The sequence below is a fragment of the Cherax quadricarinatus genome, chromosome 20, assembly GCF_038502225.1.
Source record: "Cherax quadricarinatus isolate ZL_2023a chromosome 20, ASM3850222v1, whole genome shotgun sequence".
Taxonomy (NCBI): Eukaryota; Metazoa; Arthropoda; class Malacostraca; order Decapoda; family Parastacidae; genus Cherax; species Cherax quadricarinatus.
In genome coordinates this window covers 14884163-14899748 of record NC_091311.1, presented here as the reverse complement: position 1 = coordinate 14899748, position 15586 = coordinate 14884163, and the positions used below count along the sequence as shown (strand labels likewise).

Here is a 15586-nt window from a genome sequence, read left to right as displayed (position 1 = left end):
CACCGAACAACTCACTCACAATCTCCCCAGATACTGGCCAGAAATCTACGAGATAAAGGAGGTCTTGTCTTACTGTATGAGCCTGACGGAGGTCATCTACGGTACATCGAGGTGCCTCTACCAGATTTCCCCAGGTCTCAGATGTGAAGACACGTGGGGGCGCCGTCTGCTGATCACGGCATGTCTTGTCCAGTTGGTGTCTGTCTTAAGAAGAACGAGCTGGTCCCTCTTCCAGACCCTCGTCTCTTCGTTCAAACTAGGGCTGCCAGTTCTCCCTAGCTAACTTATCCTAGTGTTTGCCTACATTATCGGCCTATTACTACCTATGTTAAGGTCTTAGGTCTACATTATTATTATCTACAGTTGCCTTAGTAAACCTAATATTAATATACTAACAGTAAAACTACCTACTCCTTCCCTGAAGAGTAAATCTATAAATTAAATACATGGCTACCAACAATCCATCACCAACAAGAGAGAATGCTTTCATGTTTGGGTGGGGTATAAGGGCCATCCAGCTCAGCCGTCCCTTACGACCATGCTGGATCTGTCCTGTGGAACTTTAGGGACCAAATAAATTTCCACATTAGTTGAATTTTTCACGACATCCAGTGCCCACAAATTACAAATGGCATCTCCTTTCTGGCGTCACTACTGGCTATTCTACATCCTTCCTTACTCGAAATTTCTCGAAAGGGTCAAATCAGCATCACATTTTAATATGCAATTATTTTACTATTCATTTAGGAAATTTTGTACAAAATTTTCACACTTTATATATATATACTGTCAGTGGTTGTTGGGTCTCATAGTATGGTCTGGGATTAACTTTAAACTGTTATAAAGTATAATTAGATACATATTTATTTTTTTAATATTGTGTACAAAATTTTTGGAAAGTAAATATTTTATAAGTTTCTTTTTTTATTTTAAATTATATTTATATTTATTTAATGTGCTAAGAATACCCCTGTTTTTTGTCAAAAGTTAGAAAGTTAGTAATTTACTGTATAGTGCTATGATATTTTTTGTAGGTTAGGATGTAGGGATGTGTAGCAAATGACATTTACCTCAGTGCATGTACAGTCATGATTGAGAGTGGACGTGTCACAAGTCACTGTAGATAACCATCATTGTCACAGCCTGGGAATGAGATGTAAGGACAGGCTGGAGCCCTGGAGGATTATAAAAGGGCCAGCAAACAACTGGAAAGAGGTTGGAGCATTCCTGAAGTGTAAAGTTGTGAAATAAGTATATTATCATGATTTTAAGTATCTTGATTCTTGACTTGGGTGGCCATTAATAGTAATATTGGATACAGTGTTTGCATGTGTAATTATTAGATAGGATGTTTTTATGTACAGAATAGTTTGGTATTTATATTTAGGGATGTCTGTTTTTTGGATTATGTAATGGAGGTAACAGTTTTTGTGGTAACTTACAGTGTGTGTCTGTTAACTGCGGCAAACTATAAAATTTACTGAGATTATAACCGAGCAACTGTGAATGTGGTTTTTAATTTCCCCCAAATTAATCATAATAGTATTTATGCTGACAGTCATACATTAAATTTTACTATTTATTTATTAATATTTTATATGGTCCTCAGTGTTATTAAAACATAATCTATTCCTCATTCTTCCCGCCCCCTCACCTTTTATCAGCCAAGTCATGACATTTGTGCCAGTCATGGACAAATTGGTGCTGGCATGACAGACACTAAACTTCGCCAGTTACATGAGATGTCATTGCTTGTTAAAACCATTACTGATCGAGACTATGATACTGGAAGTAACATAAAAAAAAAGAAAATGGGTATACTAATAAGAATATTAGACATTAATCTAGCGACACTGCTTTTTCCTTTCAGTGTACATTCTTTGAATATTTTTTTTGATACACATGAAAGTTGCTTGTAGTCAACAACATGCGTAAACCAGGTATAATACAAGTGTCACGATGGAAAATCTATATTACCGCTTCAAAATCTATTTTACTACCATCTAGGTAATGTAGTTGATGCCATAATCGCTGATATTCCCCTTATAGTATCGTGGCTCTATACATATATAGTATGTCTTTATTTTCATATTTTAAATTCTAAATTTAATGCCCCAGTGCTTTATGTCTTTATAAACAATATTGGTTTTTGCATGAACAAAGTAAGAAAGCCACAGGAGGAAAATAAGTGTATTTTCTGTGGTGTTTTGGGACGTACCAGATAAATATGCTCATTCGATTAAAAACACTTGCATGAGGGCGCTCTTCTAAGAGCTTACCCGAGGTACATAAGTAATTCCCTTGCACGGCCTTGAACGGGATTAACTTGACTGATTACAAAGGAATCGAAAATATCTACTAATGAGTATATTTGATTTCAGGGCGAGTGTGGAGGTGTGGTTGCTTGTAGCAGGACTGGTGCTGGCGGCTTATGTATACTCTCGCTGGCGCCACAGCTACTGGTCGTCCCGTGGTATTCCCACCCCACCTTTTCTACCATTCCTGGGACACATGCATAAGAAGTTAGCATTCTTTCAGTCTCGATGGGAATATTTCGACGAGGTTAGTTCTCGCCATTCTATGGTTGTCATCAAAAGCTTCTGCAAATGATTTTAAGGGAAGTATGAAACTATATTTTTTTTTTGTAAATGAAATATGTCTTAATCACCATTATTATTATTATTATTATTATTATTATTATTATTATTATTATTATTATTATTATTATTATTATTATCATAATCAAAACCAAGCGCTAAACCCACTAGCGTCATACGGTGCTGCAGACAAGGGGTTGTTGCTAGATCAGAGAGTAGCGAAGGTGGAGAGGATAACAGAGGAAGAGATAGAAAGGGTTGAGAGGAGTGTTAAATGAAGTATTATCGAAGTTTGTGTAATAAATCGGTTGCTGTCAGAAAAGACAAAGAGGGAGTCTGAGTCAAAGGTGGGGCTGTCAGCAAGGAGGGAAGATAAAGTATGAATTCAAGAGTGGTGATGATGTCGGAGGTAAATTCTGTGTGCTCGACGATTAGACAAGACAGTCCAATGGAATATGGCAAAATATAATTGGAGCCTGACAATTTTCACAGGGTGGAACAGGGTACCTCTCTATGAGATACCCATGAGTAAGACGGGTTTGCCCGATGTGAAGACGGGAGAGCGTAGTCTCCCAACTTCGGCATCGATGAAAAGAAGGCCAGAAACCTAAATTTGGCTTGATAGAACATATTTGTTATGAGTTTTATCATACCAACATTGTTGCCAGTGGTTACGTAGGTGGTTAGAGAATACAGCAAAATGGTATGAGAATGAAATACCTCTATATGAAACTGGGGGGTTATGTACCATTGACCTTAGCAGAGTCCGTCTACTCACTGCCTTGAGCATCAACATGACCAGGGATCCAGCAGAAAATGACTTCTTTGTTTTTGCTAGAAATGCTGCACAACCAAAGTTGCATACGAAGAACTATGGGATGAGGTAAATCAAATTTTTTAATAGCTTGCAAAGCACCAAAGGTGTCTGAGACTACCACAAACGTTGAGGTAGGCACAGGTGCAATATGGATAACTGCAATGAGAACTACGTACAGTTCAGCTGTAAAAATGCAAGCCAAGTCTAATAAATGACCTTGCACAATGCTTTCTGGGAACATTGCTGTAAACCCGATACTGTCAGAAGATTTAGAACCATCAGTGTACACTGCAATGGCATGATAAATAATGAGACTGGAAGTGGTTGAGGAAAACGGAGCGAGAACCAATTATAGATATTTGAGGTTTCGTGTACGGCAGTGGGGAAAAATAGATATGAACCATTGAAACCTCTGAGGGGGGAGGGGAAGAGAAAAGTTAGATGCTAGATGAACATATAAAGGTGGCGTTACTATCCTGTATGTAGATGGATCGTGAAAGTTATCACAGCGGAGACAGTGGACATCACGGCGATCGTTCAAGGATGGAACATTTGCCTCTGCAAAGGCTCACGACAGGTGAGGAGCGAGAAGCACCTAAACATAGGAGCGAGAAGCACCTAAACATAAAAACAATCCCTGATGATGGATGTGATTAAGTTTAGAAAGAGTTGCGGGAGAGGCAGCGAAATATATTTGGTCGTCATAGCCTAGTTCCGATAAAATTAGGGCTGAATGCAGTCAAAGGAGAGTTCGACGATCCGTTTCCCCCCCTACGAAAAATAAACGAAGGTTTTAAGGAGGTTCAGGGGGCTATGGCAAGTTTCTTTCAGGGAGGTAATGTGAGGTTTCCAGGACAGATGGCGATCAAACAGAAGGCCGAGAAATCTGACCATATCACATTCAGGGATACAGGAGCCATACAGGTGCAGTGGAGTATCAGGGACAATAGAACATCTGGCAAAAGTAATTTGGTGCTTTTTAGCACCAGAAAAAATAAACCCATGAGTAGTGGCCCAATGGGAAACACGGTTGACAGCATTCTAGAGTGAGGCTGCTACTAGACAGAAGTCAGCACCTGTACAAGCTATAACAAAGTCATCAACGTAAAGTGATGACCAAATACTAGATTGGAGAACAGAGGCCAGATTATTTATAGCTAGCAGTAAAGAGTAGTTCTAAATACACATGCCTGAGGGACACCTTCAGCTTGGACAAAGTCCGGGGAAAGCAAATTAGTAACCCTAACATACAAATGTCTCTCAGATAAGAAGTTTTTAAGGAAAAGTGGCAGATTGCCTCGGAGGCCTAAGGAATGAGCTAGGACCAGGATGTTGTATCTCCAAGTTGTGTCATATCTCTTTTCAAGATCAAAAGAGATTATGATAACTGAGTAGTTACTAGCAAAGGCATTACGAACATAGGTATCTAAGCGGAGTAAGGGGTCAATAGTTGAGCAGCCATTATGAAAACCAAATTGACTAGTGGAGAGACTATGTGTCTCACCAAACGTCTATAAACTAGACGTTCCATCAGTTCAAATTGCCAACATAGGCATCGAGGAGGGCGATAATACGAATGGAAAGTAAGGAGGGTAGGAAAATGATCGCTTTCATGTAAATCTGGGAGCACAGACCAGGTAGAGTTGAGTGCAGTTGATGAGGAGCAAACTGAGAGAGAGAGAGAGAGAGAGAGAGAGAGAGAGAGAGAGAGAGAGAGAGAGAGAGAGAGAGAGAGAGAGAGAGAGAGATTTAGTGCGAAGGTCAAAATGGGGAAGAGAAGTGAGAAAAGCCTTTGACTGATCGACACGAGAGTCACAATGAGACCCCCAGTGAAAATGATGAGCATAAAAATCACCTAATAACAAAAGAGGTGGTGTAAGGAAGAAACCAGAAATGCAACTTCTAGAATAGCTAATGCTAGAGAAGGAGAAAGTTACAAAGAGCAGACTGTATACTATTTGTTCAAGAAGATGCAGGCTGCAGTGTAATGCAGCGAAGTATGAACAAAGATCTGATGGTGTGGTATACCAGTGCATATGAGACGTGTACTTTAAAAGTTCCATCGGAAAAATGATCCGATGAGTGCAATTAAATATAGCCCAAGGCAGGATGGCTAGCAACGGAATATAATTTAGGTTCTTGTAAACAGACACAAACAGAGAAAAACTGGGAGAGCAACACTCGAAGTTCACCCCGATTACCCCTGAGGCATCGAATATTCCATTTTAAATAAGTCATGATTTGCGAAGAGAAGTATACTGGTAACATGAAGCAGCAGGTGTCTCCGGACTAGGAGGGCTAGCAAAGTCTACATCTGGAGGTAGTGGAAGACGAGTCAGCAGCTAAGGATTAAACGCTGCAAAAAAAGAAGTTTAGAAAAGTGAGGAGGAGAAGGAGTGATGGGAGGTGGATCGGTGTCCATCATTAGTTTTGTCTCTTCAGTATATTCGGAGATAGCCTCAAGCGTTTCAGAGGACAAGGAAGTTGCAGATAGTATGGCATAGAGATAGAAGGGGGGGGGTGAGTAAAGATCGGACAGATGATGGAAGTTACCAAAGAAGGGGGGGGGATGAGAGGTTAGAATTAACTTTGGAAGAAACTTGGGAGGGGACAGGAGAGGAGGGAACTGTACGAGGGGGTGGATGAACCTCCACACCTGTAACAGAGACTGGAAAGGTACAGAGACCAGAAAGGAAAAATGTTTGCTAAGGATAAGTGAAGGAGGGGTTAAATGAGATTTGAACTTTGGAGATGTTTTAGGCTTTAGAGAAGCAGAGAGGCGAAGGGAAGGTGTAGTTGTGGGAAGTCTTGTAGATACAGAATCATGTGAGCGAGATGAAGACAGTATGAGGCGATGGAGTCCAGGGCAAGGTAACTGTGAAAGTTGTGACCAAAAAGGAGATTGTGGAAATAGGTACCACCGAGGAAGCCTTGTAGTAACTCTAGAATAAGAAAGTTTTGGAATTCTCCCTTGGACGCAGAGATTAGAGACTGCCATGGCGTAAGTAAAACCTTCTTTCTCTTTGAGAAGCAGATTTATCGTTCTGTTAAGTAAAAGTGGCAATGACGAGAATAAGCCGGGTGAGACTCATTACAATTAAGGCCAGAAGGAGGTAGGCTGCAGGATATACTGGTGTGGTCGGCAGACCCACAGACTGAGCATTCTACCATGGACCTTCAGTATTTCGCTTGGTGGCCGAAGCCAAAGTGCCAGCAATTTCCACACTGTTGTAGTGTAGGGATCAACTCTCGGACTTGCAAACGGTGTCCTGCACAATGAACTGAAGATGGAAGTTCTCGGCAGCCAAAAGCTAAGCTAGTTATATTGCAGGGGTAAAGTCTCCGCTCGTGAGCAGGTAGTACGTAAGTGTCCACTTTGAGAATTGGGAAGTCTTGGAGCTCAAGCTTCTTCAGAATGTTGGCATCACATGTTCGGAAATCACATTGAACAATTGTATGAGACAGAACTATAGTACCACTGAAAAACTGAGAGAAGTGTGTTTTCGAATTGTGACAGGAATATCATCTATGGAGGAAAGAAGGGAAAGATTGTGAGCCTAGCAAGCATTTCGTACCATGACGATGCGTGCACCACTCGAAGAGCATGAAATGAAATATTTTGACCAACATTGTGCAGGAGTGCCTTGCTGATACTATGATCGGGAAGATAGTCAGTGGGAGATGTCGGTTGCAGAGTGAAAAACGTAGTCCATTGTGTACTTTGAAATGTAATGTGTAAAGGGAATAAGTGTCGTGCTGATCTCTTCTGGAAAGAGTGAGAAGTAATCGAAGCAGTGTCATCTGATAATGATCGTTTAGGTGTTGGACAGGAGGTGGTCCACCATATGATGGGCGGGCAATCTGAAAATCGTTGCACCATAGAGGGAGAAGCCGGAAGCATAGCCAATGACTTGCGGAGGTCAGATGTATCAAAGGAGTCAGGCGGAACCTCAGTACCAGGAGCAGGCAACGAAATGTTACCCACAAAAGGTACTGGGGTGTTAGAAAGGTCTGAAGAATGGTCCGATAACGAGGTAGGGTAGTGAAAGGGCGCCGCAGCAGACAGGGGTCCTGGAGGTGTAGTTTCATAAATCTGGGATTCCATGCTTAGGTTACTTTTTTTTTTTTTGTTTTTTTCCCCAAAAAAAGGAAAAAGAAAAAAATGGGGGAACATGGAGGTGTAGCTCCTAGGAGGAATGAAAGAGTTGTAGATCCCCTTTGCACTCAAGAGGATCTCAATGCGGCCAGTAGTGCAGATGCTGGTAAACCGGCAATATAGGAAAGCAACCTCACATCCACCGAATCACCTCAGTAGACAAAAGAGAAGGCGGTCGTAAACCCACCACTAGGCATACCTCCTTGGTGTAGGCATACCTCCTTCGGCCACCACCCCCTGGAATCCGACTGGCAGCCTCCAGATACACACCCATCACCGAAAAGACATCGTAAGCTGCCCCTCGGGAGACCCGAGAGGGATCGGGTCATCTCTAGATGATCCAGATTTTATGACAAACTACACCACCACCAAGGACCTCAACGGAATGGGATGGACAACGATACTCTTTCCCCAACTTAGGAACGGGAGTACCCCAAAGGCCAAAAACAGGAAAGGGAGAGGGGAGGGATGAGGAAAGGAGGAGGGAAGGGGAGGATGGGGCTGGGAAGGGAGGAGTGGGGGTATTTAGGTTTAGTCGGAGGAAGAAGACTGAAAGGTTCGATTCCTCATACCAGTAGCTTCTTCGTGCCTTGTTTAAGAACCTCCCTTGAAGAGGTATTTACCACCAAATACCAAATATATAATAATTTTAATACATGAAAAGTATAAAATTTATCTGAATAAAGTCAGAGTATTGGGATTAATTTGTTCACATTGTAATTACTGACTATACTTACAGGTATATCACAAGTACGGTGGAGCATCGCTATGTGGCCTCTATGATCTGTTTCTTCCTGTCCTAATGATTGGTGATCCAGTCCTTCTCAAAGGCATTCTTGTTAAAGACTTCGATCACTTTGTTGACCGACAGATATTTCGGGCAGAAGAAGGAAGCATTACTAATAAAATGCTAATCAGAAAGTCCGGAGATGAGTGGAAGGCACTTCGAGCCATCATGACTCCGACATTCACCTCTGGCAAGATACGTGGGATGTTCCCTCTCGTCTGTAACAAGGCTGACACTCTTGTCTCTTTTACTCTCAAAGAAGCCGCTCAGAAACCTTATATTGATATGAAGGATATCTTTGGACGGTTTACTATGGACACTATTGCTTCCTGTGCTTTTGGTATTGAATGTAATTCTTTTAAAAATGAAGAACCAGAGTTTGCCAAAAGGGCAGCAGCTTTTTTTGGGTCATCACTTACAAGGGTTATCAAATTTACTCTTTTTTCCATGTACCCAAGGATTTGTAATGCTCTGGGCGTGAAAATAGACACACCTTCTATAAAATTCTTCACAAGAGTAGTGAAGGGGATTATAGCAGCACGGAAGGCTGGTCAAAAAAGGGAAGATTACCTGGACATTCTCCTGGATACACAAAGTGGTCATAATTCTCCAACTACTGCCCATGAAAACCACACGAGCATCACTCACGACTCTTCAGTCACCGAAATAGACAAAAAAATCGCCCCTCTATCTAAGCAAGGTCAGTCTTAATATATTAGCCGTTATTTTATAATCCTAACAATACCACAGTATTAAAATATTATATAATAGAAACATCGTTGAGGCAGGCTTTGGCTGTTTCATCATTAAACTAATCATAGGAATAAGACACATATGCACTATCAAAACATTTCTAGAAGAGTATCAACACTAGTGTTCTTTTCAATCCTAATGAAGAGACATCTAAAACTATAACATGTATAATTAAGAAAGATCCAGTGTTACCCAGAGAAAAAAGGTAGAGTGGTGATATCACGGATTGAACCAAGATGCCTTCCATTGAGCAACTTTACCAACAGCTTAAGGAAGAATTGAGGATGGTGAAGATGAAGATTCGGCGACTGACCGAGGAAAACAAGAAGATTCGTAGTAGTCCTCCTGTTTTGAGTCCTCAGGTCAAGAAGGGAAACTGGTCAGTGGCTGGACAGCAGGGAACGAAGTTGACGATCAAGAAGACGAATGGAAAGGTAGAAACGATGAAGAAGAAAGAGACTGCTGTGGAAACTGTTGTGGAAACATCTAATACATTCTCAGTGCTACCCGACGAACGTGAGTCGACTACTGGGAATGTCACGACGAACGACACCAAGGAAGGTAAGAATATTGTTGTTGTTGGGGATAGCCAAGTTAGGTATATGGATAGGGCGCTCTGCTTGAAGGACAGGAGTAGGAGACAGAGGGTTTGCTTTCCTGGGGCTGGGATGGAGGATATTGTTAGCCATCTGGATGACATCATGAGAGGTAATGGGAGCAATCCTATTATCTGTCTCAGTGCTGGAGGCAACGATGTTGGCAGACGTAAGATTGAAGACCTGATTAGCAGGTATAGGTCAGCAATAGAAATAATTAGGAGGAAGGGTGGGAACCCTGTCATATGTGGTATTTTGCCAAGGAGAGGAGTTGGAATGAATGGTTGTCCAGGGCAATTGGTGTCAATTGCTGGTTGGACAAATACTGTAAGGAAAATGCGGTAACATTCATTGACAACTGGGACCTCTTCTATGGCAGAAATGACATGTATGCCAGGGATGGGGTTCACTTATCTAGGTCTGGGGTGGGGGCACTGGCAACTGCAGTGGAGGGAGCTGTTAGGACTTTAAACTAGGAATAGTTAGTGGTATGGGTTTTGGCAGGAAAACAGTGAAGTCCCAGTGTAGTAATATTATGAGTTCTAGGGGAACTAGTAATAAGCAGAACGAGGTAGATATTGAAAAGCCAGTGACACTGGGTGATAAGGACAGTAATAGGTTTAGTAGAAAAACAGAAATGAGCAGGAAGGGTAAAGAGAAAGGAGAGTCTTTCAGTGTTTATTATGCTAACAGCCGTAGTGCTAGGAATAAGATGGACGATAGTTAGGTAAGACACATATGCAACAGTTAGGTATCTTTATTTCGAAACGTTTCGCCTGCACAGTAGGCTTCTTCAGTCGAGTACAGAAAAGTTGATAGAAGCAGAAGAGACTTGAAGACGATGTAATCAGTCCATCACCCTTAAAGTTTTGAGGTGGTCAGTCCCTCAGTCTGGAGAAGAGCATTGTTCCATAGTCTGAAACAATATGGAGTTGAAGTGACAAGATGGAGCCTTATATAGCGCCAGGAGGTGAGACGTAGGTCACTAGTAGAACGCAGATGTTGGGAGGTCAGGTCCCTCTCAAATCCAGCCGTTCTCACTAGTAGAGGTTGTCGAAGTTGACTTCAGGTCTGTACCAAGATACCCTTGTGTTGCAATGTCTGACAGATTGAACATTAAAATGGTATAAAATACCGACAGGTTGTTAGGTAAGACACATATGCAACAGTTGGGTATCTTTATTTCGAAACTATGGAACAATGCTCTTCAGACTGAGGAGTCAAACAGGAGTCAAGGTCAAGAACCTCCTGCACCCCTACCTCAACGAAGAAACAGAAACAAGAGGAACAGGAGACGTCAGCAGGGTACATCTGGTCAATGCGATCAGCAGGCGGCACTAAACGAGCCTCCACCGGCCATAGCACGACGATGCAGGCACTCCTTACCTGGCACAGGCACTTTGCAGGCTCAACTGGCACCTCACCAGCAGATCCCGGCTACCCAACCTGGTATACAGCAACAGACCACGGTGCATACAATAAAGAAATCCAACCCTCAGCAGTCCCTACAGACCACAACAGCCCAGATAATATCCACTGTTTTGAATCCAACCCCAAAGCAGTCCCTCACCAGGGAGGATCTCGTAGCACTCATAAAGGTGTTCACGGATTTTATTTGCAACACAATCAACTCCACGGAACAACAGAGCGTATTCCGTCAGATGGTCAGTACGCTCCTGAGAGTGTGCTTACTGACCGAGGAGGAGACAGTGGATGCCATGAATTTGCAGGTTCTCAGAGTGGGCAGGACTCAGTCTCCAGCTCAGGAAATAACAGCGATGGAATAACCTCGGTACCAAATCACACCCTCAAGGTCCTACAATGGAACATTCAGGGCCTAAGGAGCAAACAGCACCTCTTGCTGGAGGCAGTAATTCGGGATCGGGTTGACATCGTCTTGCTGCAAGAAACTCTGACTGTCCCGACTATGTGCCCAAGACTACCCGGTTTTGCTGGGTATTTTCGGCACATGAACCCGGGCGTTCACTGCAGAGGCACAGCTGTATTTGTATCCAATACAATACCTCACGAGGTTATAGCCAACCCTGTGGACTGTGGGGAGGATGTCGAGGTACAGGCCATCCTTGTGCACATACCTGGGGCGCCCATTACCATCTATAACATCTACAAGAACCCAAGACACACCCTCGACATTGCAGAGCTCCTCGCACTAGCACGCACTGAGTGTATTATTGTGGGTGGAGATTTCAACGCACATCACCCAGTGCTGCACTCTCGCTCAGCAACCAATGCTGCTGGCAGACACATAGCAATGCTCCTACACGATATTCCAGAGGTAAAGTTGCTAAACAATGGAGATCCCACACACCTGTTGGGTGGCTGCCTCGACCTTACCTTCGGGTCAAGACAACTCGCAGCAGGAGCCACATGGGAAACTCATCCTCACCTTGTCAGTGACCACTTTGCAGTGATCACCGCCTTCAACATCAACAGGCCTCCCACAGTTGTGCTGCCTCCTAGATGGGACGTAAAGAGGACCAACTGGAAGGTGTTCCAGGATTATCTTCATGACTGGTGGTCCACATACTCTCTATCTGAAGACTGTGATACGGCTGAACAGGAGCTAATCACTGTTCTCACCCAGGCAGCAGAGTGCGCAATTCCAAAGAAGTACGCAGGACGCACTCACAAAAGAGACTGGTGGTTCTACAACGACGAGGTGTGGGAGCAGAACCACCGCATCAACTCTTTTAGGAAGCTATACAGGAGTAACCCTACGGCAGAGAACAGGAATACTCTGAGAGCCATTGTGCAGCATGCCCGCAGAGTCTCTCTCAGAGTAAAAACTGAGAAATGGCTGGAGTGGTGCTCAACATTCGGGCATCACACCACCTTATCTGAGATATGGGGCAAGCTCAACATAGCAACTGGCAAGAGCAAGCCGAGGCCACCAGCACACCCGAACCCATCCCAGGAAGCTGAGAAACTAGTGGAGCTTTTAACTTCCAGGGGAGCCTCCACTCAGCTCCCACAGGACATCCGGAATATACAGATGGATCTTCTGCCACAGCGCCAGCTAACGATACAAGCTGCATGTGAGTTGGAAGATGTGACTGATGAAGACCTCACGGACATGGAACTCCGACGTGCCATTAAGAACACAGGTGACACTGCCCCGAGCATCGATGGTGTTACGTACTCCATGATTGCACGGGCTGGGCAGAGTGGATGGAAGGCCATGCTAGACGTCATTAACAAGTCGTGGAGGGCCAGGACACTCCCAGCAGCTTGGAAGAAAGCTACCATCGTACCAATTCCAAAGCCCAAGGACCCAGGCAGTATGAGACCAATATCGCTGACCAGCTGCTTAGCCAAGACTGCTGAGAGGATGGTGTTAAACTGCCTCCTATGGAAACTTGGACCCTCTCATCATCACATATTTGGCTTCACCAAAGGAGTGGGTACAGCAGAGTGCATAACCACTCTACTAAGCCAGATTGCTGATAGTAACAAAAAACCTAGTATCGTCGTCTACCTCGACCTTGAAAAGGCATTTGAACTAGCCAGCCCCACAGCAATTCTGGCAATACTAGCTCGGAAGGGAATCAAAGGACGCCTCCTGGCTTGGATAGAGTCCTACCTTATGGGCAGGCAGGCCTATGTCAGCTTTCAGGGACACTACTCCTCCTTTAAAATCCTGGAAAACGGTACGCCACAAGGAGGTGTGCTCAGTCCTACCCTGTTTAACATCCTTATGCAGGAACTTGTGAGCCTTCCCTTTCATAGTGGTACACAGCTCCTCAGCTATGCTGATGATCTTGCACTCATAGTGAATGGGAAAGGCAATTTAGAGCGACAGGCTCAGAGAGCTTTGGACCTAATTACACAGTCTTGCAAGGAACTAGGCCTCAAGATCTCGGCCGAGAAATCTCTTGCAATGATGTTCAAGGGACCAGATCCTGTGAATAGATTACGTATTCAGGATATAGCACTTGAGTGGACAGGCTCCTACCTGTACTTGGGAATCTACATTGATAAAAAGCTGACCTTTCAGAAACAGGCCGAGTATGTCAGGTCACGTGCTCTACCCAGACTCAACGCCATGAGAGCCATGACGAGGCACCGTGCAGGGGCAAGCAAAGATGTACTTCGCTTGTACTATATACAAGCTATACGCTCGCTCATTGACTACGGTGCACCGGTGTTAGCTCATCTCTTCCCGCAGAGCAGGCAAAGGGTGGAGGTCATACAAAATCAGGCGATAAGAACTATGCTTGGGGCCCCCATCTGGACCAACACAGTATGTCTCAGATCTGAGGCCCGGCTTCCTTCCTTGGCTGACAGAGTAAGATACATAAACGCCTGCAAAGTGGCCACGATTCTGCACCGGCAGCAAGGAACCCCACAAAGGAGACGGACATTGGCAACCATGACACAAGATCCCATACTCTTCACGGACTACTGGATTCGTTCGTTTTTTGCTGCTGGGCGGAAGCTGCTGCCTATACAACTTCTCCTTGAGAAGAGTTGCGACCTTCCTGTTGCTGGGTACCATCCACCACCTCTCTGGCGTCCAGATCCAGCCGATGTTTGCATCATGAAGCTACCCATCTCTAAGCGTCTGTGCAGTCAGAACACCCTCACCAATCATGCTGAGACAAGCATGGCACTGGCAGAGGGAGGCACATGTGCAGTGTATTTCACAGATGGTTCTGTCGACCCTGACGGGAAGAGAGCAGCAGCTGGACTGTACCACAATGGTCACACACAAGGCTGGCGACTCCCTGACCACTGCACGATTCTTCAAGCTGAGCTGGTGGCGATTCAGCAGGCATTGTCACATGCCCTACGACATCGACTCCGACCTGTCATACATGTTGATTCCACCTCTGCAATCAATGCCCTCTCCCATCCTCAACCACAGGACAATGTTCACCTAATCACATCGATCCTGAGCATAATGACAGCCTTAGAAGTTCAGGGTAACAGATCGACATTGAACTGGATCCCCAGCCATGCTGGCATCCGGGGAAATGAGGCGGCAGATGATGCAGCCAAGGCAGCAACAGACTATCTACATGTTGGGATTACTGTCCCAATCAGCCTACGACAGACGAAACTGGTGGCTGCCAGAGCCATGAAACTTATGGGGGAGGTCTTAGGTGATACCCCATCTCAACAGTGGTACCAAGCAGCGACTCAGGGAGAACCCCCTCCATATGATAGAAGCTGGTCCAGAGCGCAGTGTACCGCCATCCATCGGCTTCGTTTGGGCTTTCCCACAGCCAAGATGATGGTAGACAAGGCTGAGGAGATGTGCCAGTACTGTCAGCACGTTGTTCAGCGGCCCCTAACACACTATCTTCTGGAGTGCAAAGTTACTGAGACACTCCGCAGGCAACTAGGAGTGATATTCCCTCCCGAAGAGGACTCAGAGATGACTGCGGCCACACTAGTGTACCATGGAGTCAACGGACCAGACAAGCTGTTACCTGTGATAACGACATATCCTCCTCCTCGCTATTGTCCATAGTTAGGAGTACATACGGTGTTGTCGCTTATGAGATGCACCAGTTGAACTGACCAGGAGAGTGCTTGAGCAGCATATGTCGCATCATTGTAGAAACCTTTCTCCCTCGGGAGCCAGAGACGGGTCATCGCAAGATTGAGACCCGTGCCAGGACTACGGTCTTGGCGAACATTATACATACATACATACATACATACATACTTCAACTCCATATTGTTTCAGACTATGGAACAATGCTCTTCTCCAGACTGAGGGACTGACCACCTCAAAACTTTAAGGGTGATGGACTGATTACATTGTCTTCAAGTCTCTTCTGCTTCTATCAACTTTTCTGTACTCGACTGAAGAAGCCTACTGTGTAGGCGAAACGTTTCGAAATAAAGATACCT

General features: G+C 44.4%; 1 protein-coding gene across 1 annotated transcript in view; it reads left to right on the top strand.

Annotated features, from left to right (window-relative positions):
- Positions 1 to 15586, top strand: part of LOC128703621 (cytochrome P450 3A21) — a gene marked incomplete at its 3' end in the record, with an annotated part of 97347 nt that overhangs the window by 30305 nt on the left and 51456 nt on the right. Inside the window, 2 exon segments of the mRNA XM_070086891.1 lie at positions 2382 to 2562; positions 8310 to 9057. Of these exon segments, the coding sequence (XP_069942992.1) occupies positions 2382 to 2562; positions 8310 to 9057 (929 nt within the window).